Genomic DNA, 23,713 nt, shown 5'->3' with positions numbered 1-23,713 from the left:
GGCTCCACAATAGATACAAAGTTGCTTAGACATTCTGAAAATCTGCTTCCATTTCACCCACTGAAGAGTGCAGCTGTTTAACAAAGTCACATTTCTCTTCATGACACTTGTTATTACCCCTTTGTTTGAGGTTAGTGGTTTAAAGCTAGCCTCTACCAAAAGATGGACTATTCTGTGCAAATAAGGCACCATATTCTGTGGGAGTGGGATTGATATTGGTCATGTTCTATTTAGAGACGTCTCACATCACTGGGAAAAATAAACTTTTTTCCCATAATTTGGAGCTGGATTGAAACCCAAGTCTCAGATATTTAGCCAACATTTGGATAAGTTATTTGAAAGAGTAACACAGTCAGGACAAAAGTGAGCCTGCAGAAATACAGGTTGTCCTGCTATAATGTGCATTTCATTAACACAAATCTGCTATAACACGATTGACGATTTGGGGACTCTGTTTCTAACGCACGAAATTTTAAAGCGTGTGTTGGTTGTAACGTGGTTCCAACCCCATTAGTTTAAATGGTGCTGCTATTACATGATTTTCTTATAACAAGGGATTGTATGACAATAGAACTACCACATTGTAGTTGAATTGCCTGTACTATATTTAGAATTCCAGAAGACACTTGATAAGATGCCACATTAAATACTTTTGCAATAAAAGTTCATGAGGTAGGAGGTGCCATAAGAAAGTTGTAGACAGATAAAGGTAGGTTGAATAAATTGATAAAAATCTGATAAATGGAGTATAATATGGGACAAAGTGAACTTGTTCACTTAGGCAGAGAGAATAAAAAAATTACTTAAATGGCAATGGTTGCAGAATTCTGTGGTACAGAGGGATTTAGGTGTTCTGCTGCATGAGTCACAAAATATTAGTATGCAGGTCCAACACATTATCAAGGGGGCAAGTGGTTTGCTATCTTTTATTACAAAAGGAATTGAACATAAAATTAAGGATGTTATGATTCAATTATGCAAAGCATTGGTGAGATCATATCTTTAATATTTGTGTTGGTTTAATCTTCTTATTTAAGAAAGGATGAAAATGCATTGGAGGTTGTTCAAAGGTGGTTTACTAGATTGATACCTGGAATGAATGGGTTGTCCTATGAGATATATTGCATAGTTGGGGCTTTTTTTTCCACTGGAGGTTAGAAGATTGAGGGGTGACTTGATTGTAGTGTACAAGATCCTCAATGGTCATGACAAGGTCATGGAAAAGATGTTTCCTGTTGTGGATCAGTTCAGAATTAGGGGTCACAGTTTTAAAATTAGAGGTCACCCTTGCAGGGGAGAGATGAGGAGAATTTCTTTTCTCTCAGAGGATTGTGTAACTTTGAAATTCTGCCACAGAAGGCAGTGGAAAAAAGTAAAAAAAAGGGCTCGCAGAAGGCAGTGGAGGTAGTGTCACTGATTATTTTCAAGATGGATGTTTGTAGAAACTGGTACAAAGGACTCAAAGGTTATTGGAAAGTAAATGGGAATGGAAAATTCAAAGCACAATTAGGTCAGCCATGATCTTATTGAATAGTGCAGCAGGCTCATGGGGCTGAATAGTCTTTTTATTTATTCATTTGTGAGATGTGGGCTTTGCTGGATAACCAGCATTTATTGCCCGCTCCTAGTTGCCCAAATGACTGCACCTAATTCATGTGTTCATATTAACTTACCATAACAGTTAGTTTCCTGATGATATGCGCAAAAGGTCCTACCCCGTGTTTGGCTGGATCAGGCAAAGACACATTTTTTTATTGAGAATATAAACTTGTAATTTGTTTTCAGGGCGCAAGAAAAGGTGAAGGTGAAAGCCAGCCCTTGTAGCAGCCAGGCAGCAGAAATACTTGTAACTCCAGTAAGTGATTAGATGACATGTACTTGCATTAAGGAAGCATGGTTAACTTTTTATTCGTAAAGATTATGTTTTAAAAGTGAAAGCGTATTTTCTCCATTAACTAATTAGATGAAGTATATATTTTGAAATAGTGCATTATCCTACTTAGACTCATATCTGTTTTCTTTTGTTTAACAAGCAAAGAAGAGTAAATATAGACTTTGATGTAACAGTGACATTAAATAATGCATGTGAAATCATAAAATCCATAGTATCTTTCCCCTTGTTCAATGTTAATAGTAACAGTATACTGTAATCATTGTAATTTTCTTTGATACTGCTTAAGGGTTAATATTTTGCCACTCTTGAAACCATTCAGCTCAGGATTTGGGCAGGATACTTATCTCCAAGCTTTCCTGAGGCTACTTTTGGTTTGCCCACCTAAGACAGAGGATAGCAAATAGAGTTTGCCAGAATGGGTCCATTCTATGAATGGATTCTCCTCTACTCAATGTTTCAATTTGATTGCGAGGTCAAGGTCAGGATTCAATTTCTTACATTATTCTAGTATTGTGTAATGGCATATCATCCTGGTGTCTATAACACCAGATTGAAGTTCTTTTTGACTTTACCCCATGTTCAAATGTTTTTGATTTGTTTTTGTTCTCTCCCCTCCTCCCCCCAAAAACCAAATGTAATAGCATTTGTCAGAAAAGAGGCTGGGCAAACTAGCTGTTTCTGAACTTCTGTTGTTCAGAAATGTGACTCAAATTGTTTTCTTTTAATTTACATTTATTAGCCAGCTCTGGTATTCTGATGATTTAAAAATAGTTTATTAAATTTCTGGAATGGTGAGTTTATCAATATAAATAACATATAATCAATGTTGACAATAAAAAGAATTCTATACGTTAGGAAAGAAAGTAAGCCTAAAACAGCTAGCATAGTTTATGCACTGTGTCTTGTAGCGAATGCTCTAGGTTGCAGTCCCAGATTGTTACACCAGGGCTTCCTTGAAGAAAGAAATCTGAATTGTTCGAGAAAACCCATCAGCTATTTTCTTTATGGATATCCAGGCAGACTGTTTACTGTGCCCACTCCACACAATACACTCACTTTCACAAATCACGAACAGTTCCATTTCAATACTCTGCAACTGCTGTACGTGTCAAACAGCAATACATTACAGAGGTCCATATCTATTTTTATAGCAGTTGCCATAGTTGACTGTATTAATTATCGACATTGATTATCTCTCAACTTGAAGATTACGTCTACTGAGGGTCCTGGGTTTCTGCCCTGGGTCTTTCTGTGACTAAATGGCTGATTCCAACCCAGAGATCTTTGGGGACATAAGGCAGGATATCCTAAAAGATAATGTAGGATTTGCTTCAATTTCTTTTCTTTATTACTAAATTAGCAGAGGGAGAAGTAAGCCATTGAAGATATTTGAAAGCAAGGATGAGAATTTTCAAATGAAGACATTGCTTGATTGGTAATCAAGGTCAATCAATGCTGGATAGGTGAGCAAAGTTTGCTGTGAGTGAAGACATGGACAGCAGAGGTTTGGATGACCTTAAGTTTACAGAATGTACAATATAAGTGTGTCTTGGAATAGTCAAGTTTAGTCATGGATGAAATATTCAGCAGCAGATGATCTGAGACAGAGTGAGGTCAAGCAATATTATGGAGTTGGAAATGGGCAGTCCTACAGATGTCATAAATATATGGTTGGAAGCTCATCTCAGAATCAAATGTGCTACCAAGGTTGCAAACCAACTAGCTTAATCGCAGACAATTGTCAAAGAGGAGGATGGAATCAGTAGTTAGGGAATAAAATTTGGAATGGGAACTAAAGCAATGGTTTTAGTTTTCCCAATATTTTATTTGATTCTTTTGTATGAAATTATCAGTTAGTACAAGAATCCTCCACGCACTGTAATTCATATTCATCATAATTTGATAATGCCTTTCTGAAATGTTCCAATATCTATCTACTGTAGTATTTCTATAAGGTGGTCCTTGTATCTACAGCATGGGAAAGGGTAATAGCTTTGAATCATGAAAGGTTCATGACAGACAGTTAGCAATCTCTAATTTAGACCCAAGACGTTGCTGCAATAGTTTGATATGTACTTGGCATTCTGAACCAACATTGTATCTGGTACAATTAGATACACAAAAGTGAAATAAGCATGAGAGATGATTTCATTTTCCATTCCCATCTTATAGCAGGGCTCAGCCACTAAGCTGCAAGTCAGATTCTAGGAACCTATTGATCTGAGTTCAAACATCAACCTATTCTCCCTCGCTGCCTGTCAGAAGTAGAATGAGTGTTTATGAATAGTGACTTGCAAACTAAGCAAGGTCCTTCTCTGACTCCCTTGGGTGCTGCTGATTTCCCATTGCTGAAAGATCTTTGATATTGTGCTAACGTATAATTTCTAAGGTGTCTTAAAGATGTCCTATTGTGCTTGATCGGCATCCTGATACCAGATTTGTCCTAAATGTTCACTTGTGGGATATGAACACTGCTGTTAAGTCGTAACAGTTGTTGTCCATCCATGATTGCCCTTCAGAAGTAGTGGTGAGTTACCTACTTGGAGTGCTGCAGGGTGGTGAAGGCAATCCCACAGTGCTATTAGTGAAAGAGTTCAAGGATTTTGACCTAGTGCTGTTATGGGAACAATGATATATTTCAAAATCAGGATTGTGTGTGGAACTTGTGGGTGGTGATGTTCCTAAGTGTTTGCTCTCCTTGTTTTTCCAGATAGTATATGGAAAGAGTGGTCAACAGGGGCATAATGAATTTCTGCAGCACACCTTGTAGATAATACACATTACGCTGGCTCAGGAAGGTGTTATTGCTTAAGGTGGTGGATGAGATGAAGAAGTGGGCTGTTTTACCTCGGATAGTGTTAAACTTGATTGTTATTGGTTCTGCATTTATTCAGGAAAGTGGAGTTAGTTCCATTATATTCCTGACTTGTGCCTTGTAAATCGTGGAATTGGCCCCATTTATAAAAGTTTATAGTTCCTGAAGAAGATTGCAAAAATTTTTGCTTGTTCAAACGGCTTAAAAATACAGAATTAAGCCTATACATATAAATATTGGTCCCTTAGACAACATATTTTGCAAAAGTTCAATTTCTGTTGTTACATTTCTGATTAAACCAATTTTTGAATTAACTTGAGATATATCAAAATGACAGCTGTTAAGTTAGGGTATGGACTTGCACATGCACAATATTTGTCCCAAGAATTCTCAGGTCCAATGCTGCACAGATAGTCAAAGTCATATGATTAAATACCATTCCAAATCTCATGCTTTCTCTATATAATCTAGCAGAACCTTAACAATAATCTGGGAAGAATGCTATTATTCATGTTTACACTGTTATTCCTACAATCTCTATTCTGATAAATAGTGGTCAGAGATAATTAGTCACATTCTGCCCCATTGTGCTGCCTTATCCCCAGGTTTACTTCATTCTAAATCATCTGAGAAAAATTTGTTTTAGAAAATGCTATCGATATTATCGTAGCTACATGTTAGAATTTGGCTGGAGGGTGAGAGAATACAATAGAATAAAACTAAGTAATATCCTTTAAAAAATAAATTGGCTAAATAAGAGACAATGGTGTTCTCTATGCAGAATTAAAAATAATTAGTAAACTCAGTGAGGGGTAAATGCTTTTAAAGAAAAGGTGCTGCTAATTGGAAATAGAGCACATTTACATTTCAGGGGTTTTCTAATTTTCTTACTCTAAGTAATTTTGGTTCTATTACATATATATTTTGATGGTAAGTGCAAACTCCTCCCAAAGTGTCTATTCTTATTAGAAATCTTGGTAAACTTATGACAACATGCTGTGAAATGAAAAGTTAATTAATTAATTCCTTTAAATTTTCATAAGGCTCCATGTAGACAAATTGTTTTAGGTTTAAAGTATCAAGCGAATTTATTCCTCAGATGACAAACAGCTGCATAAGAAAATATGTTACAATATATCCACCTAAATCCCTGTGTGAAAATTAGTAAAAAGATAGTTATCCTAAAAACTAAGTAATGCTTTATAAATAGCATTTCAATGTCCTTTTTTACTTTCTTCAAGCAGCTCTGATTGGCTTCTTTCCTGAGATTTTCTAACTGCTCGTAATTTAATCAGAAATCTATTTAATACCTACCTGAATTACTGGAATTTAGTGAATTTTGAGTATTCAAACTCTTAAATCGAAAAAGAACAGTCAGTCACAGATTAGTTCATATGTTCTCTCGCTCTCAAGCATGTAAGTGACTAAACTTGCAACACTAGATTTGGATAGTCACAATATTCTGGCTTTAGTTGGTTGCTGGATACCATGAGCATTTTGTATTTAAAAGGATACCCACTGTTTCAAACTGGACAAAATACTGAACTTTGCTATGTTACTGAGGCCCTCCTTTTTCAGTTGAGGGTATTAATGGAGTGGTGGAACTTCACAAGTGAAGACGGTCTTAAAATAGATTGTTATTGAAATAATGATTTTGCTGAACACAGATAAACTGTTTAACATTAATGCAAATCAAAAAGGGGTTGGTTGTAGTGAATGCGTACCTACATGACCAAGGAAATCAGAGTGGGGTGGGGAGTGGGGGGAGGGGCAAAAGGAAGTAGGGGAAGCAGGTAGGTATCTTTTTCCTTATTAACACTGCTGACAGAGTATTAGTTGACCACCCCAGAACCTTAATAACTGACAATTGGTTAGAGTCCAGCAGTCAGTGACATATGAAACATGGGAAATGTCCTAGCCAGAGCATTCATCTGAAAGTAAGTGACTAGGTTCATGCACAGTCAGTACGTTCCATTTAATTTGCTTCAATAGTTGTTTTAATACATTAGAGTAAACACCATGTTGACTCACAGAATGATACAAATTAGAAGAAGGAGTCTAGAGGACAATTCAGCATGAGACTTCACCTGAGTTCGATAGAAAGGAGACCACCTTTCAGAAATCACCTATAGTAGAATCAGAGAAGCAAATGGGATGCAATGCTTCCAGGTGTACCTCCATAGAAATTGAGTCTATATCTACTTATCAAGCCACTGAGAAAAAATGCCTGTCTAATTCTTCAGGTAAGCTATCCTCCTTTCTCTCATTGGCCTTTCTTCCAAAGTCATACCAATGTTGTTAATAATTTTAATTGGATGTATGGAGAGTAATCAATTCAGTGATGTTCTTTTTTAGATTTGATCTTGTGAGGATTTGTGTATTTTCTTATTCTTTCATAGGATGTGAGCATTGCTGACAAGGCCAGCCTTTATTGCCCATTCTTTTACCTTTTGTGCAAATTGCCACAAGCTACCTTTTAGTTCAGCTAATTATTCACAAATCTCACAGACAATCAAATACTGAAAAAAAAGTCCTTAAACTTTATTGCTTGTAGCAACCAGAATAAGACCCCTCAAGTAAGCAACTTATGCCTCACAACCCAACTTATATACAGTGCTACACAAAGTTACATTTATGTGATACCTGTATTGGCCACTTTTTTCTGTCTCTTTTATTAACTTGTGAATCCACATGCCTTTGATTCTAAGATGTTAACAATATAAAATGCAGTGTTGTTAGTGATATCTCCTGCTTGACTAGCACGTTGACTATCATCATTCAATGCACCAAATAAACGTTTAACTTAAGAAGTTAATTATTTAATCAATCACTTATAGCACTAATGTCTAGGCCATGACTGCACAAACACCTGCGCTGTCAATGCCTGCAGCATCTCCCCTCATACACCTGCAGTTCGTATTTTTCTCTTCAATTTTGTAACCCTCTTGATTAAATAATGCCTTTAACAATTCGCTAGTTTTGATGATAACAATGTGCTAGTTGGAAGTTATTTTCTCTTCCATTGCATATTCAATAGGTCAGACTTTGGTGTCAAAGTATGCCTTTCTTTGTTTCTGTTTCTTCCCCATGTTTATTGCTGCTGCTAGGCCAGCAGCCTGTATACTCTGCATTAGGGTTCCCATAGTTTTCTCATTGGTAAGAGCTTAAAATTCTGGTTTAAAAAGGCTAAGCCCCTATAATCCCTCAGTTCCTTTCATGGGTCTCCCTATCATCAGTGCATGTTGGGTAAAACCTGTGGAGCTGAATAGAGTGTTGCTCACAATCATTAAGGTGTAAGGGCGGATGTCACTCTATTGATCACCATTCTGTTGTGCAACTTTCTGAATCCTTCACTTTAAGGTTCTGTTTATCCTTTCACTTAACTGAGGATGGCATGCTATGTGGAATTTCTGATCTATTCCTAACAGAGCCATTATATGTTGCATAACCTGGCTGGTAAAATGTATCCTTCAGTCTGACTCAACTTGCGGGGAGTCCCCACCTAGTAAATTTTGTGAGTGCAGTTGGCTGCTGTGAAAACATGTTTTTCTTTCGCACTAACTTGACATGAATTTATTGAGAACACTGGCTGATTTAACTGTCCAAATTTAGTCTTAATGCAGTGGCAATAGCCTCAAGATGGTGAAATTATTATATGTGTAAGAAGGAAATAGAAGCAGAAGTGGAGCATTAAGTCCTTCGAGCCTGCGCAGCCCCTCAGTAAGAACATGGCTGATCTTTTGGACCGACCAATAAGACAAAACACCCTTTCCCCATCCACCTTGTCAAAATCATCTGAAGGAATTCTGGAACAAACATAGAAAATGTTGGAGAAACTCAACAAGTCTGGAACCATCTGTTGAGAGAAAAACAGAGTTAACATTTCAAGTCCGATATGACTCTTCTTAAGAGTCATTCTGGACTCTAAACATTAACCCTTACTTTTATGTTCATAATAAAGGATTGCATTCCATTAGACTTCTTGATTATATTCTGTACTTGCAAAATAATGTTTTGTGGCTTGTGAACCAGAGCACCTAAAGCTGTCTGCACATTGGAATTCTACAGTTAATCTCCAATGAAATAATATCTTGTTTTTCACCTTTTTTCTATCAAAGTGAACAACTTCATTTTTTTTCCCACAATATTCTCCATCTGTCAGTTCTTTGCCCACTCACTGAACTTTTCAATATCTGTCTGCAACCTCCTTATGTTTTTTTTGCACCATACTTTCCTACATTTCTTGATGTTCGTCAGTGAATGTAGCTGCCATTCCTTTACTTTGCTTGTCTAAATAATTGATATTAATTGTAAAACATTGAGACCCTGGCATAGACTCCGACAGGACTCCACTCATCACATCCTGCCAATTAGGCAAAGACCTATATTTGCATACACAGCTATCTAATCAATCTTTGTCCAATCTCATATGTTACCCTCCATACCATGAGTTCAAATTTCCCAAATTAACTTCTGTTGTGGCAACTTATCAAATGCATTCTTGCAATTCAAATACAATACATTTGTTGAGTCCCCTTTAGCCACAGCACATGTTACTCCTTCAGAGGACTCCAATAAATTGGTTAAACATAATTTCCCTTTGACAAAATCACTCAGACTTCCCAATTATCTAAGAGCACAATTATCATCTCTTTAATGACCAGTTCAAACATCTTTCCTACAACAGACATCAAGCTGTCTGGCTTAAATTGTCCTGTTTTCTCCCTCTTTCCATTATTGAATTGAAGGGTTAAAATTGATACTTTCCATCTGATGGAACTGTTCCTGAATTGAGAGAATTTTGGACAGTTCCTTGCTAATGTTGATGTTTTGTAGGGTCCCACCTCTGTGTGGTCAAAGCACTTGCTTATTTCAGGTGATAAATGGTGGAACTGGTCAGAATACCCCCTGACATGGTATGTTTTGTTTAGTACTTATTTACTTAATTGACCCAAAATTACACAGTGGGGACCCATTTGCTCCAACTAGACATTCACAACCTTTAGAACATTTAGAGATCAATGAAACAAAACATTCAGACATCTATTTTGCCACTGGTTTCCAATTCATTTTCGAGAAAGGTATATGTATGTTTTGTATTGAACATACTCACATGCATTATACTACATTTACTTAAGTAAAATAACATTTGTCAATCACAATCCTAATTCCCTAGTTTCTACAGATCTATTTATAATAATTGAGAATTCTCCATGCTCCTGTTTCTTGGACATATCTTGGTAGCTTCTGCAAATTTGTAGATTATTTCCCCAATGTTTACATCTAGATTATTAATAGAAATTGGAAAGGGTAATGTTCTTCCCATCAACTGATGGGATGATGATGGCCTAGTGGTATTATCACTGGACTGTTAATGAGACTGAGGAAATTTACCAGGGATGCAGATTCAAATCCTGCCAGGGCAAATAGTGAAATTTGAATTCCATTAAAATCTGGATTGAAGAGTCTAATGATGCCCATTGTCAATTACTGGGGACAAACCCATTTTGTGCACTAATGTCCTTTAGGGAAGCAAACTGGCCTACATATGACTCCAGATCCACAGCAATGTGGTTAATTCTTGAATGCCCGATGGACAATAAATTCTGGCCTACATAATGATGCTCTTGTCCAGTGAATGAATAAAAAAACTAATGCTGGATATCATTTTAGATTGGCTTTCAGCCTGTTCCCAATCCAGTATAGTCTGTTAACACTCAGGATTCAATTTTGCACAGGAGCATCTTATTCATTATCTTATTTAAAACTTTCTAAAAGTTTACACAGGTAATACTGAGGAAGTGCTGCAGTACTGAGTGGGAGACATTGGTAATGTCACTGGATAATTGATCCAGACTAGTGCTTTGGAAACATTGATTCAAATTGCATCACGGCAGCTGGTAGAATTTGAATTCAACAAATAAATCTGGAATCAAAAGTTATGGCCATTGTCATAAAAACCCAGCAGGTTCATGAATGTCCTCAAGGAAAGTAAAACAGTCATCCTTACCTAGACTGGCCTGCAAGTGACTCTGGTCCCACAACAATGTGGTCAATTTTAACTGTCCTCTGAAATGGCTGAGGAAGTCACCCAGTTCAGGGGCAATTAAGGAATTGCAGTAAATTTTGGGCTTGCCAGTAAAGCCTATATTCTGTGAATAAAAAAAAAAACGATGGAAGGTGCCACCTTTGAGATATTAAATTAAACTAAAGCTTCATCTGTTTACTCAAGTGAATGTAAAAGATTCCATGGTATGATTTAGAAAAAGAGCAGATTGTTCTCCCTGGTCTTGGGAACACATCATATTATCATATTATTGTTTGTGAGGACAGAATGGGTGCTATGTTTCCTATACTACAGTGACTACATTTCAAAAGCACTCAGTGTAAGAGCATGTAAAGCCTCTTCTGGGCTTAAATGCTCTGCCATTTTATCAGATAATGAAATCACAGCTGAATTGATTTTGGCTTCAATGCCACTTTCCTGCCTGCCCTCATAACACTTGACTTCCTTGTAGATCTGTCTCACTCAGAATTCAATACATTCAGTGAACCAACCATAGCTGCTGCCTGGGATGGGAAAGAATTTTCTCCTCATCTTAAACCTGACATGGGAGACTCCTAATTTGGAAACAGTGCCCCTTAGTTTTATATTCCTTTATCAAACATTCTTTCAGCATCTACCCTGTCAAGCTTCTCAAAATCTTACTTATTTCGATTAAACCATATCTCATTTATCTAAATTCCACAGGTCTAAGCCCAGTCTCTTCTATTTGAAGGTCACTTCATCCCAAGTGAGCCTTCTTTAAACTGCCTCCAATGCATGTATGCCCTTCCTTAAATGAGGAGACCAAAGCTGTTTGGAGTACTCTGGGAGAAAGTGAGGATAGCAGATGCTGGAGATCAGAATTGAAAAGTGTGGTGCTGGAAAAGCACAGCAGGTCAGGCAGCATCCGAGGAGCAGGAGAATCAACGTTTTGGGCCTAAGCCCTTCGTCAGGAATGTGGTGGGGGGAAGGGGGCTGAGGGGACAATAGCTGGGAAAACGATAGATGCAGGTGGGGGGTGATGGTGATAGGTCAGAGCAGAGAGTGGAGTGGGAAGGAAGATGGACAGATGGGACAATTCAAGATGGCGGCACTAAGTTAGAGGGTCGGATCTGGGATGAGGTGGGGGAGGAGAGATGAGGAAACTGGTGAAATTCACGTTGATGCCGCGTGGTTGGAAGGTCCCAAGGTGGAAGAAGAGATGTTTTTCCTCCACGCATCAAGTGGCTAGCATTTGGCAGTGGAGGAGGCCAGGAACTTGCATATTCTTGATGGAGTGGGAGTGGAGTTGAAGTAGTTGGCCACAGGATGGTGGGGTTGTATAGTGTGTGTGTCCTAGAGATGTTCTCTCAAATGTTCCATGAGTTCTCCCCAGTGTAGAGGAGACCACATTGAGAGCAATGGACACTGTAGGTGAGGTGTTTGGATGTTCAGGAAAATCTCTGCCAGATGTGGAAGGATCCTGTGGGGACTTAGATGGAGATGAGGGGGGAGGTGTGGTCGCAATTTTACACCGCTTGCAGCAGCAAGAGAAGGTGCCGGGTGTGGAGGGTGGTTTGTTGGGGGGGCATAGACCTAACGTGGGCGTCATGGAGAGAATGGTCTCTGTGGAATGATGATAGGGGTGGGGAGGGAAATATATCTCTGCTGGCGGGGTCTGATTGTAGGTGATGGAAATGGCGGAGGATGATGCGCTGTATCCGGAAATTGGTGAGGTGGAAGGTGAGAACCAGGAGCATTCTATCCTTTTTGCAGTTGGATGGGTGGAGTTCAAGGGCAGAGATGCGGGAAATGGAGGAGATGCACTGGAGGGCATTGTTGACCACATGTGAGAGGGAATTGTGGTTCTTGAAGTAGGAGGCCATCTGGAATGTTCTGGAGTGGAATTGCTCTTCCTGGGAGCAGAAACGGCAGAGGCGGAGGAATTGGGAATAAGGGATAACATTTTTACAGGGGTGAGGGTGAGAGGAGGTGTAGTCCAGGTAGCTGTGGGAGTCCGTGGGTTTGAAATAGATGTCCGTATTGAGTCAGTCGCCAGAAGTGGATTCAGAGTGGTCCAGGAAGGGGAGGGAGGTGTCCGAGATGGTCCAGGTGAACTTGAGGGTCAGGGTGGAAGGTATTGGTGAAGTTAATGAACTGTTCAACCTCCTCTTGTGAGACCATGAGGTGGCGATGATAGAGTTATCAATGTGGTGGAGAAAAAGGTGGGCAATGGTGCCACTGTCACTACGGAATATGAACTGTACTGTCTTTAAATCCCTTTGCAATTATTGCAATATTTTGACCACAGAATTTCCTGTTATATTTGTTACAGGTGTTTGCTGCTGTTGCCAATGAAATAGCAAGACTTCCTTATTTTTACTCTCCATTCACCTTGCATTAATGGTCAACATTCCATTTGCTTTCTGAATTACTTGTCATTCCCCAGCATCTCCAAACAAATTAATATAGAGGGATCATTACAAGATATCAAGGTGATGGTGTCAAAACAGAGCAGCTGTGTGTAACCCCACCATACTGTTCTGTGTTAGTAAATTTTTCCTCACTGTTCTGTTTTGACACCATCACCTTGATAACTTGTTATGATCTCTCTACATTACTGTAATTAGTTTATACAGTTTTGGATTACTTGTTACTTTGGTTAAATCCTTGTCATGTGACTCTTATACCTATCATGTTAATCCAGCCATTTGGTTTGTCTCTAGCACCACCTTATTTTTGATTTTCTGTAATTATCTCTCTGCTCTAACTAATTGGATCATAGGTCATCCCTTCACTTGCTCCTCAGCTGTTGACACTTTACTCACACTGTTTGACACTTTTGATCACCTGCAAAGCCTTGTTATTCTGCCTGTGGACTCCCCACTCAAACTATTTGGATTATTTTTTGACATTCTTAACTATCTGGAATTATCTTGCAATGATCTCTCTGCCTATAAAATATGTGCCTGTGCGCTTCCCTCCACTTCACCTGACAAAGGAGCAGCACTCCAAAGCTTGTGATTTCAAACCTGTTGGACTATATCCTGGCATTGTGTGACTTGCTACTTTGTCCACCACAGTCCAACACTGGCACCTTCATGTGATTGGGTGTAGACCCACTCTTCCAGCAGGTATCATTGAATAGCAATTAGGAGTGGGAATCTTTACTGAGTCGTATCCGAGAGAACTTTTCATTTGAAAACAACTGTAGCACACTTGTCTTTATTATAGCTGTGATTAACTAAATCAATTTATAAGTGAAGACAGTGGCTGTCTTGTGGTATAGTGGTAGCGTCCCTGCTCCTGGACAGGAGAAGCCTGGATTCAAGTCCCACCTGCTCCAGAGGTGTGTAACAACATCTCTGAACTGCAATAATGGCTGACAATTACGAGATAGTCCATAAAATTGATCCTTTTGCCTGTCATTCTCATAATTTCAAAAGAGATAGGAAATGGGAGACAGAATTGCAAACATGTAGCCAAGGTAAAGAACAGATAGTTGGGAACTTCCCAAGGTCTTATCCTCAGATCTGAAAGTACTAACAGCGGAGGTGAAAATCAGAAGCTGAAGTGACTCCATTGTAACAAGGTGGGACACATCTGTTCAGAATGCTAAAAGTTATGAGGGAAACCCATGAGACTTAAGAGATCTCAGAATAAGTTCTACAATGGAACTCCAAAGAAAAAGCTATGGATTGAAGTGTTGCTTTAACTATAGCTGAGACTGATGGTAAACATTATTGTGAGTACAAGAGTAGTACATAGGGTAGATGAGTGATACAAAGGTTTTTGTCTCAAGGAAAGATAACCCCTTTTTCTTCAAATGAACTATCCAAACCCATAACTAAGAGATTCAGGGGTTAATCAAAACCTCTTATGGTCCCTCCTGAGAGTTCATTGAAAGGCGAAGTGTTGGTAAATGGGATAAGTGGATAGTATGTCCTATTCCACTAGACAAAGTCCAATTGAAATGTGACATGCTGTCTGGACTCGTGGTATCTGAGGTAGTTAAGAAATTACCCATGAATGGAGTTGATTTATTTTTGGGGAATGATTTAGCAAAATTGAAAGTAGTGTAAGGTATATTCACAGAAATGGAGATATCCTCCCAGACTATAGATGAAAAATGGATGGTTGTTCAAAAAATAATGGTACTACCCAAATAATGTAAGGTGATTTTACAAGTAGCACATAAAGTTCCTATGGCAAGCATGTAGGTGTATAGAAAACACAAGCGTTGCAAAACAGGTATATGTCATGGAAAGGACTTTATAAAGATGTTATGCAGTTCTGGAGAACATCTCATATATGTCCGGCAGCAGGAAAACCTCAACATGTAATTAAACCAACACCTTTAATACCTACACTTGCTTCGAAGAAGCATTTAGTTGAGTGTTAGTAGATTGTCTCAGAATATTATCAAAATGAATTAAGGTTATCAGATATACTTTATGGGTATGACAACCAGATTCCCAGAAACTATTCCTTTAAGGACAATTATATCTAGGTAGAGAGTCAAAATGCTAATGCACTTTATTTTATGGACTGTCAATTTAAATACAATCTGATCAGAGTTCTAACTTCATGTCTGAAGTTTTCCAGGAGATCATTAGCACTTTGGGTAGAAAACATTTGAAGTCAACTCTTGTATCATTCGTAAACACAGGAAGCTTTGGAGAGAGAGAGACCATCAGTCACTCAAAACCGTGTTTAAGGTATACAGTAATAATTACCCACAGGACTGAGACAGAGAATTGGATTTCCTAGTATTTGCTATTAGAGATTCTCCAATTTTGTTGAATCAAATTGAATTAATTTGTGATCCTGAGAGTAGAGGTGCATTAAAATTGATTAGGGAGCGGGAGATCTAAGATGGCGATCTGAGTGGTATGCTGTGCTGGGCTCTGCCATATCTCCCTGACAAGGTGGACCTTTACCCACACCTCGCTTACCATCCCTAGGAGAAAAATTGATAATAAAAGGTTACTGAGCATCTGGAGCTATTAGGATTGTGGTTTGATAGCTCTAAGATCAAGATGAAGGCGAATCAAGGAAAAGGGACGAAAGGAGTACAACAGGCAGGACACTCCTCTACTGCATCGCGGGTACCCGTAGCCATTGCTCAAATTCCCAGGGCGGCCCTTTTGGATTTAATGAGGCAGCAGCATTTACTGGCAAACTCCAAGAAAAGATTGAAGCAGCAATGGATCCAATGCTGAAGAAGCATAAGCAGGAGGTTGAAAGACTGGACCGAAGAGTAGAAGCAGTGGAGCAGAGGACTGCGGCATTGGAGACCATGGCAGAGGTCTCGGGAGGAAGGATCTGAACACTGGAAAACCAGATTTGGGTCCTTCAGGAACAAGTGGACGACCTGGAAAACAGAAGTAGAAGAAAAATCTTATGGCTCGTGGGTCTGCCAGAATGCAAGGAAGGCGAGGACCTTGTTGGTATCCTGGAGAAGTGGCTTCCCAAGTTCCTGGGGCTGGAGTTGGAGTTGAGCCTGGTGAATGTTCAGTCGGCCCACCGGATCACAATGCCCAGATCCAGGCCAGACCCGTGCCCCCGCCCAGTCCTAGTGCGACCTCAGCACTATAAGGAAATACTGTTAGTGATTGAAACAGCAAGAAGACTGGGAAAGATTCACAGGCTTTAACATACAAAGGCTCAAGAATAATGTTCTTTCAAGACTTCAGGAGCCATAATTAAGAAGAGAAAGGCATTTGATGAAGTTAAGAGAAAATTAAGGGATCTGAACATTTAATATTCCTTGATGTACCTGGAGGTGTTGTGTTTCGCTCATGGAGGGACAGTATATAATTTTGATTCAGCAGAAAAGGCAAGGGACTTTGTGAACTCTATGAAATAAAGGACTCAGGTCTGGAGTGGGGGTGTAGAATGGGCACTGTTGCAGACTATGGTATAGCTTTTCTTTACTTTTACTGCCTCATTTGTTTCTCCTCTCTTCCCTTTTTTGTGGTAATCTGTTTCATTTATTTTGAACTGCCTTGGTGCAAAACCTGATTTATTTATCATTTCGGTCGGTTGGTTATTGTCAGGTTTTCTTTTGCTGCTGTCCTTTTGTTTTTGGATTGGGGGTTGCTATACCTGTGGTTAATATGTATGGAGAAGGGGTGTGGAGGGGAGTGGAGGGTGGACATCCATTGTTAACTCTCAGAATGTAAATAACATGTTTTCTTTATCTGTGTATTGCCTGGGATTGGGGCGTGGCCTCAGCTGGAAGGAGCCAAGATGGTTGCAAGGATTAGGTAAAAACAATGACTGCAGATGCTGGAAACCAGATTCTAGAGTAGCGTGGTGATGGAAAAGCACAGCAGTTCAAACGTCGATTTTACTGCTCCTCGGATGCTGCCTGAACTGCTGTGCTTTTCCAGCACCACTCTACTCCAGAATCTGGTTGCAAAGGTGGAGATCTCTCGTGAATTGGGTGTTTGTTTCAGTGAAATGTAGTGGCTAGTTTTTTAGTTGGAGTAGTTTTTAGACTTTAGAGAGTTAATTTTTTTTGCTCACCACTCCTCAGGTAAGCTTCCTCCTCTTGGGAAACCACGGGCTGCCCTGGACAACCATGGCTAGTGATTTGTTCAGGTGCGGCACCTGTAATGTAAAAGGGAGCCATTTCCCCATTAAAAAAAAGGACGGTACTGGGAAGGAAAGGGTTGACATCCCCATGCTGCAGGAGATGCATTTAACTGAAAAGGAACATCTGAAACTGCAGTGGGGGGGGGGGGGGATATGATAGGGTATTCTTCTCCTCCTCCAAGAGTAGAGGAATGGCCATACTGGTAAGAAGGAACCTCTCTTTCCAGGTAATTGAGCAAATTAAGGATGAACATGGACGATTCAACATTCTTAAAGCTCTAATACATGGAGAAGGGTATGGTGTTCTGAATGTTTATTGTTCCCCGGCACACCCTCTTAAATTTCTAATTGATGTAGTTGCTAAATTAATGAATCTTGGTGTGTACTATGCGATGATAGGAGGGGATTTTAACCGCCTAATGAATCTCTGGGTAGACAGGATGCAAAGGGGCCTGGCAGGTAGGCCCACGTAGTCGAGACAATTGGTGGACTTGTGTGAGGAGTTGGGATTAGTGGATGAGTGGAGGTAACTCCACCCTAATGGAAGAAACTTTACTTTCTTTTCTAACCTACACAAGTGCTACACGTGAATTGACATGTTCCTTATGCCATCAGTTTGTTTGGACGGAACATTGGCTGACAAAATTGGGAATATAACTATCACGGACCATGCGCCAGTGGATTTAGATGTTAAAATCAAGGGTGGCATAATAGATACATGGCACTGGTGCATGGACCCATTCCTGTTAAGGGATAGCAAATTTGTTGAGTACATAACAAGAGAGTTCAGGGCCTTCTGGGATATCAACTCCGCTATGGCCAGTAATCTGGCAATACTTTGAGGCCACTAAGGCATATTTATGAAGCCTGATCATTTTGTATTCAATGTCTAGAAGGAGGCAGAGGGAGGAGCAGCAACAGATGCTGGAGACCTGGCTGAAGGTAGCTGAGGAAGCATATCATAACAGGGACTTCATTGGTCCACCTGCAGTAAGTCAAGGCTCTCCGGGCTGCTCTCGACTCATTGCCCACACAGGTGGTAAAAAAAAGAAGTCTCCTTTGCTAAACAAAGATTGTTTGAATTTTGGAGATAAGACAAGTAGATGTCTGGCATATCTGCCTGGAAAGAAAAATGCTTCCCAATCCATTTTGTCTGTTAGAGAGAAGGCTGGCACAGTTACCCGTGAGTTGAAGAAGATCAATATTAGATTTAGGGAATACTTTGCAGAGTTATACCGGTCAGAGGGCAGTGAAGATGGTGCAGTGAGAGTGCAGTCCTTTTTTGAGAACCTGGACCTCCCCAGTATAAATGCGGAACAGGTCTCCCCCATAAATGCACCAATGATGATACAAGAGGTGCAGGAAGTAATAAAGCATCTCCAGGGTGGCAAAGCACTGTGGCCAGATGGATTCCCCACTGAGCTTTATAAGGAATTCATAAATGTATTGGTGGAGCCACATTTGGGGATATATAGCTATTCTTCTACACAGGATATTAGCCTCTCTTAGGGAGGCTAATATCTCACCCATTTTAAAGAAGGGGAAAGACCCTGAAGAATGTGCTACATTGTTGAATGTAGACTTTAAAATTATTTCAAAGGTGCTGGCCCTGAGGTTGGAAAAGGTATTCCCCTTTATTATAAAAGGAAATCAGACGGGTTTTATCAAGGGCCGTAGCTCCTCCAACAATATCAGGAGGGTACTGAACATAATGCAAGTATCCCAGGTTGATCCCAGGTTTGGTGGTCTCCCTAGACACAGAATAGGGGTTTGACCGGATAGAATGGCTGTACCTGTTTGGGGTCCTAGAGTGCCTTGGTCTGGGGGGAGTCTTTGCTAGATGGGTGGCGGTGTTGTATAATGATCCGAAGGTGGCAGTCATCACAAATAGCACTAATTCAGATAACTTTAATATTAGGAGAGGTAATTGACAAGGGTGTCCTCCTTCACCACTGTTATTTACCTTGACAATTGAGCCGATGGCTGAGGGTATCAGGAGGGATCCTGAAATAGTTTGGGAATGGGGGAGCATAAAATCACTCTATCCGCTGATGATGTCCTTTTGTTCTTGGCCAATCCGGAGAGGTCCATTCCTCGATTGATTCAAAAAACTAATTTATTTGGCAGTTTTCCAGGATACAGGATCAACTTCACAAAATTGGAAGCCATGCCGGTGTGGGGGTTAGTGGAGGTGCCTGATCTGAAGGATGGAATGCAGTTCCCATTTAGATGGTCATCAAAAGTTTTTTATATTTGGGAATTTTTATTACCCCTGCCTTCCAACAGCTGTTTAAGCTAACTATGCACAATTACTGGAGAGGATAAAACAGGGTTTGCAGCGATGGGATGGATTACCGTTGTTGTTAGGCCGAATAGCTCTGATTAAAATGAATGTTCTTCCTCGCCTTTTGTACCCCATGAGAATGCTCCCACTGTTGCTACCCAGACGAGTGTCACAGAGGCTCAGTGGTTGGCTAGGGCCCTTTATTTGGTGTCACAGGTGCCCCCTAATTAACTTTACTAAATTGCAGCTCCCACAGGGTGAGGTGTGGGTGGACCTTCTGGACTTGAAGAAATATCCAGTAAGCACCCTGTTAGCATATATGGGTGACTGGGTACGTGGTGGGGGCGAATTTGGTGCCAATTTGGCTTGACGTTGAAACCTCGCAGTCGAGATGTCCCCTAGTTAATCAATTATTCATGGATAAGATGGAATCCATGATCAAGCAGAGTAAAAGCCCCATCATTTTAAATATGGTGAGAGCTTGGAGGGTAATGAGTAAGATGAAGGCAATTGGCTTAAGACCTCGCCATTTACCCCGTTGGTGGGAGCCCAAGGAATTAAACCTGGGGTAATGGACTCCGGCTTTAAGCTATGGGAGAATAAGGGAATGTCTTGTTTGGGAGATTTATTCGAGGGGGTGATCTTGATGTCATTTAGCCAATTAAGTCAGAAATATGGATTGTCTACCTTTTCCGGTATGTTCAGATAAGGGAATATATACAAGGAGGACTACGCTCCTGGCTCAGCCTTACATGTCAGACGTGGAGAAAAGAGTGCTCCAGTGCATGGGCGTTCTTTAGTTAGTACTTTGTATCATTCACAGAAAGGACATGTCTTAGGAGATATGGAGAGACTCTGTATGACTTGGAATTGGGAATTAGGCGAGGATACTTAATTGGAAACATGGGAAGATATATGGAAAAATGCGAAGAAAATCTCTATGTAATAAAGCGCAGGCCATGCAATTGAAGATTTTACATTGGGATCATATGGTGCCAGAGATGCGAGCTAAGTTCAAGAGAGGAGCATCTCCAGGGTGTCCCAAATGTAAAATTAATATAGGCACTCTTTCACACTGCTTTTGGTCAGGTTACAAGATCCGGAGATACTGGAGTGCCACAGTAAGGGAGCTGAAGCAGATCCTGGGAATTGAAGTCAAAGTGGACCCGTTATTTCTTCTGGGGTTGCCAAATTTGCCCCCTCTAGGGGAACACGGGAAGAGATTGGGTAAGAATGTTACACAATGTGCAAGGAAGAACATTTTATTGAATTGGACGTTGGAAAAACCCCCAGATCTTATAGGGTGGCACAGGCTGGTGATGGTACATCTCCCCCAAGACTACCTCACAAATATAGTACACCACAAAATAGAGCAGTTTTATAAGACGTGGCGGCCCTTTCTAAATTATATTGTCGCAGACTTATTGGCAATATTAATTAGGTCCGTGATATAACCATAGGAATCAGTTGAGGTGCCCGTCGGGCCCTGGGAGGGAGAAGCTGAGGGGAAAAAAATACAGGTACAATAATTGGTGCTCCCAGGTGTGGGAGCTTCAGTGGAGGTGTGGTGAGTGAAATAGAACAAAGTAATGTGATATAATTTAATTTAATTTAAGTTAATTTGAATTCAGCTTAATTTAATTTTTATTTAATTTGATTTTAGTTTAAGTTAAGTAGGTGTGTTTGTTCTGGTAGAATAGGAGATACAGTAGTTTATTATATATTATTGTGATATGACATTGTTGTACTACCTCTATCTTCTTGTATTTTGGTATTGTTTTTTATATATAGTTGCTTTGTAAAAGATTTGAAAAAGTTTTTAATAAAACTATTTATATAAAAAAAGATTGATTTGGGAGAAGTGTCTGAATGGCAAAGACAAATCCTCAGTCTTGGATTATGTGTCCATGTTTCCAGAAACACTTACAGGAACATATGTGGTAGCAGAAGAGCTTTTGAAATTTTCACAAACCAAAGATAAACAGGCAGATAAGCATTCAGCAACTAGAACATCTCAATCAGGGGATGAAGTATTGTAGGGAAGAGGGTAAGGAAGAACAAGTTTGTGAGGTGGTAAGAGTAGTGGGAAATGACATATACAATAAAAGTGAGTTGAAAGGAGCGCTAGACAGTCCCCAAAGTGAACTCCTACAACTTGGCCAGCTCTCACAGAAATACTCAAGTCTCTTAGATACTATGTTCTCATATTTTGAAGAAGGACAATGGATCTTGTATGATTACTGAGGAAGAATAAATTAATCCTGAGAGAACACTTGGATCATAGAATTGAATCATAGAAGCCCTACCTTGTGGAAATAGGCCATTCTGCCCAACATGTCCACACCAACTGTCCAAAGTGTATCCCACCCAAACTCAACCCTCTACTCTATCCCTGTAATCTTGTACTTCCCATGGCTTGGCCACCTAATTTACATATCCCTAGACACTGCGGGCAACTTAGTATGGCCAATCCACTTAACCTGCACATCTCCTACATGTCTGGCATGAACTAAGCATGATATGGATAAAGGAGAATCAAGACCCATAAAACAGCATTCTTATCAGTTCAACCCAGAAACATAAGCTCAGGTAGAAACAGAGATTCGCTACAATGACAATCATTGTCTGAACCTAGTCAAAGGGGTTAGAGTTGACTGGTAATGTTAGTTTCTCAACCAGATGAATCAACTAGACTCCTTATAGATTGTGGATGTATAAATGTGTTCATGATGTCAAATTTGTACCCAATTCCATTGTTAGAAAACTGGTTGGCAAAGCCTCATTTCTTTTTAAGATTGATCTATTGAAGCAGTAGTGGCAAGCGTGCTTGATTCCCAAGTAGCTGAACAGCTTATGGGTGTGAATGAGCGAGCAATAACCCTTCAGATCTCCAGGAAGGAAGGTCTTTGAAGTAAAAAAGCACGTAAACCCTGAAGATAGCCAGTTACTGTAAGCTGTTGCTTTCCTTCACCAGTTACTGTAAGCTGTTGCTTTCCTTCACCAGTTACTGTAAGCTGTTGCTTTTAACTAATAAATCAGAGACATTTTAAGTTGTGAACAAGTTTTGTTGGAGTTGCTCCTAACATGGCAAGTGGAGATGAATCCAAACCACTGCTGACTTGTGCTTTGTGGATAATGGATGGACAATTGGGAGACAGGAGGTGAGTTATTTATTACAGAATCCCTAGGCTCTGACTTGTTCCTGTAGCCACAGAATTTATGTTGCTGGTCCAGTTAATTTTCTGGTCAAGGTAACCCCTACAATGTTGATAATAGTGGATTCAGCAATGGTAACGCCTTTGAACCTCAATGGGCAACTGTTAGATTCCCTCTTGTTGGAGCCCCAGTCATTGATTGGCATTTGTGTGGCACTTATATCAGTTGCCATTTATTAACCCAAGTCTGGATTTTGTCCAGGTCTTCCAGCACACGGATGCAGACCGAACACAGAACATGGAACATACAATGTAGAGCATCACAGAAACATGCCTTTTGGCCCAGTATGTCTGCGCCAACCATGAAGCCATTCTAAACTAATCCCACCACCTGCACCTGGTCTGTATTGTCGATTCTCTACCTGTTCATGTGTCTGTCCAAATGCCTTTTAAACATGGCTATCATGTCTGTTTTATACTACCTCCCTTGGCAGTGTGTTCTAGGCACCTACCACTCTCTGTGTAATAAACTTGCCTCACACATCTTTTTTAAACGTTCTCCTCCTCACCTTTAAACCTATTCCCTCCTAATGTTTGACATTTACACCCTGGAAATAAAGACTCTGACTATCCACCTTATCCATGCTTCTCATAATTTTGTATACTTCTGTCAGGTCACCCCTCAGTCTCCGATGCTCCGGCGAAAAGATTCAAAGTTTGTCCAACCTCTCCTTACAGCTAACACACTCCAATCCAGGCAGTATCCTGGTAATTCTCTTTTGCACCCTCGCTAAAACCTCCACATTCTTCCTATAGTGTGGTGACCAGTATTGCATATGATACTCCAAATGTGGCCTGAGTAAAGTTTTATACATCTGCAACATGACTTTCCAACTGTTTCAGTATCTGAGTACATATTTGGACCACCTTATCATTTGCT

At 40.0% G+C, this 23,713-nt stretch overlaps 1 protein-coding gene across 1 annotated transcript in view; it reads left to right on the top strand.

Moving 5' to 3' along the window:
- LOC122556908 (cyclin-dependent kinase-like 4) overlaps positions 1-23,713 on the top strand; it is an 81,783-nt gene that overhangs the window by 46,956 nt on the left and 11,114 nt on the right. Inside the window, exon 9 of the mRNA XM_087995043.1 lies at positions 1,786-1,855. Within this exon, the coding sequence (XP_087851169.1) occupies positions 1,786-1,855 (70 nt within the window). The remainder of the gene's footprint in view (positions 1-1,785; positions 1,856-23,713) is intronic.

Source organism: Chiloscyllium plagiosum, unplaced genomic scaffold, assembly GCF_037043375.1.
Source record: "Chiloscyllium plagiosum isolate Xiang-an unplaced genomic scaffold, Cpla_swu_hap1 HiC_scaffold_16, whole genome shotgun sequence".
In the NCBI taxonomy this organism is placed as follows: Eukaryota; Metazoa; Chordata; class Chondrichthyes; order Orectolobiformes; family Hemiscylliidae; genus Chiloscyllium; species Chiloscyllium plagiosum.
The sequence above is the reverse complement of the archived record's forward strand: the minus strand, read 5'-3'. Positions and strand labels throughout refer to the sequence as shown.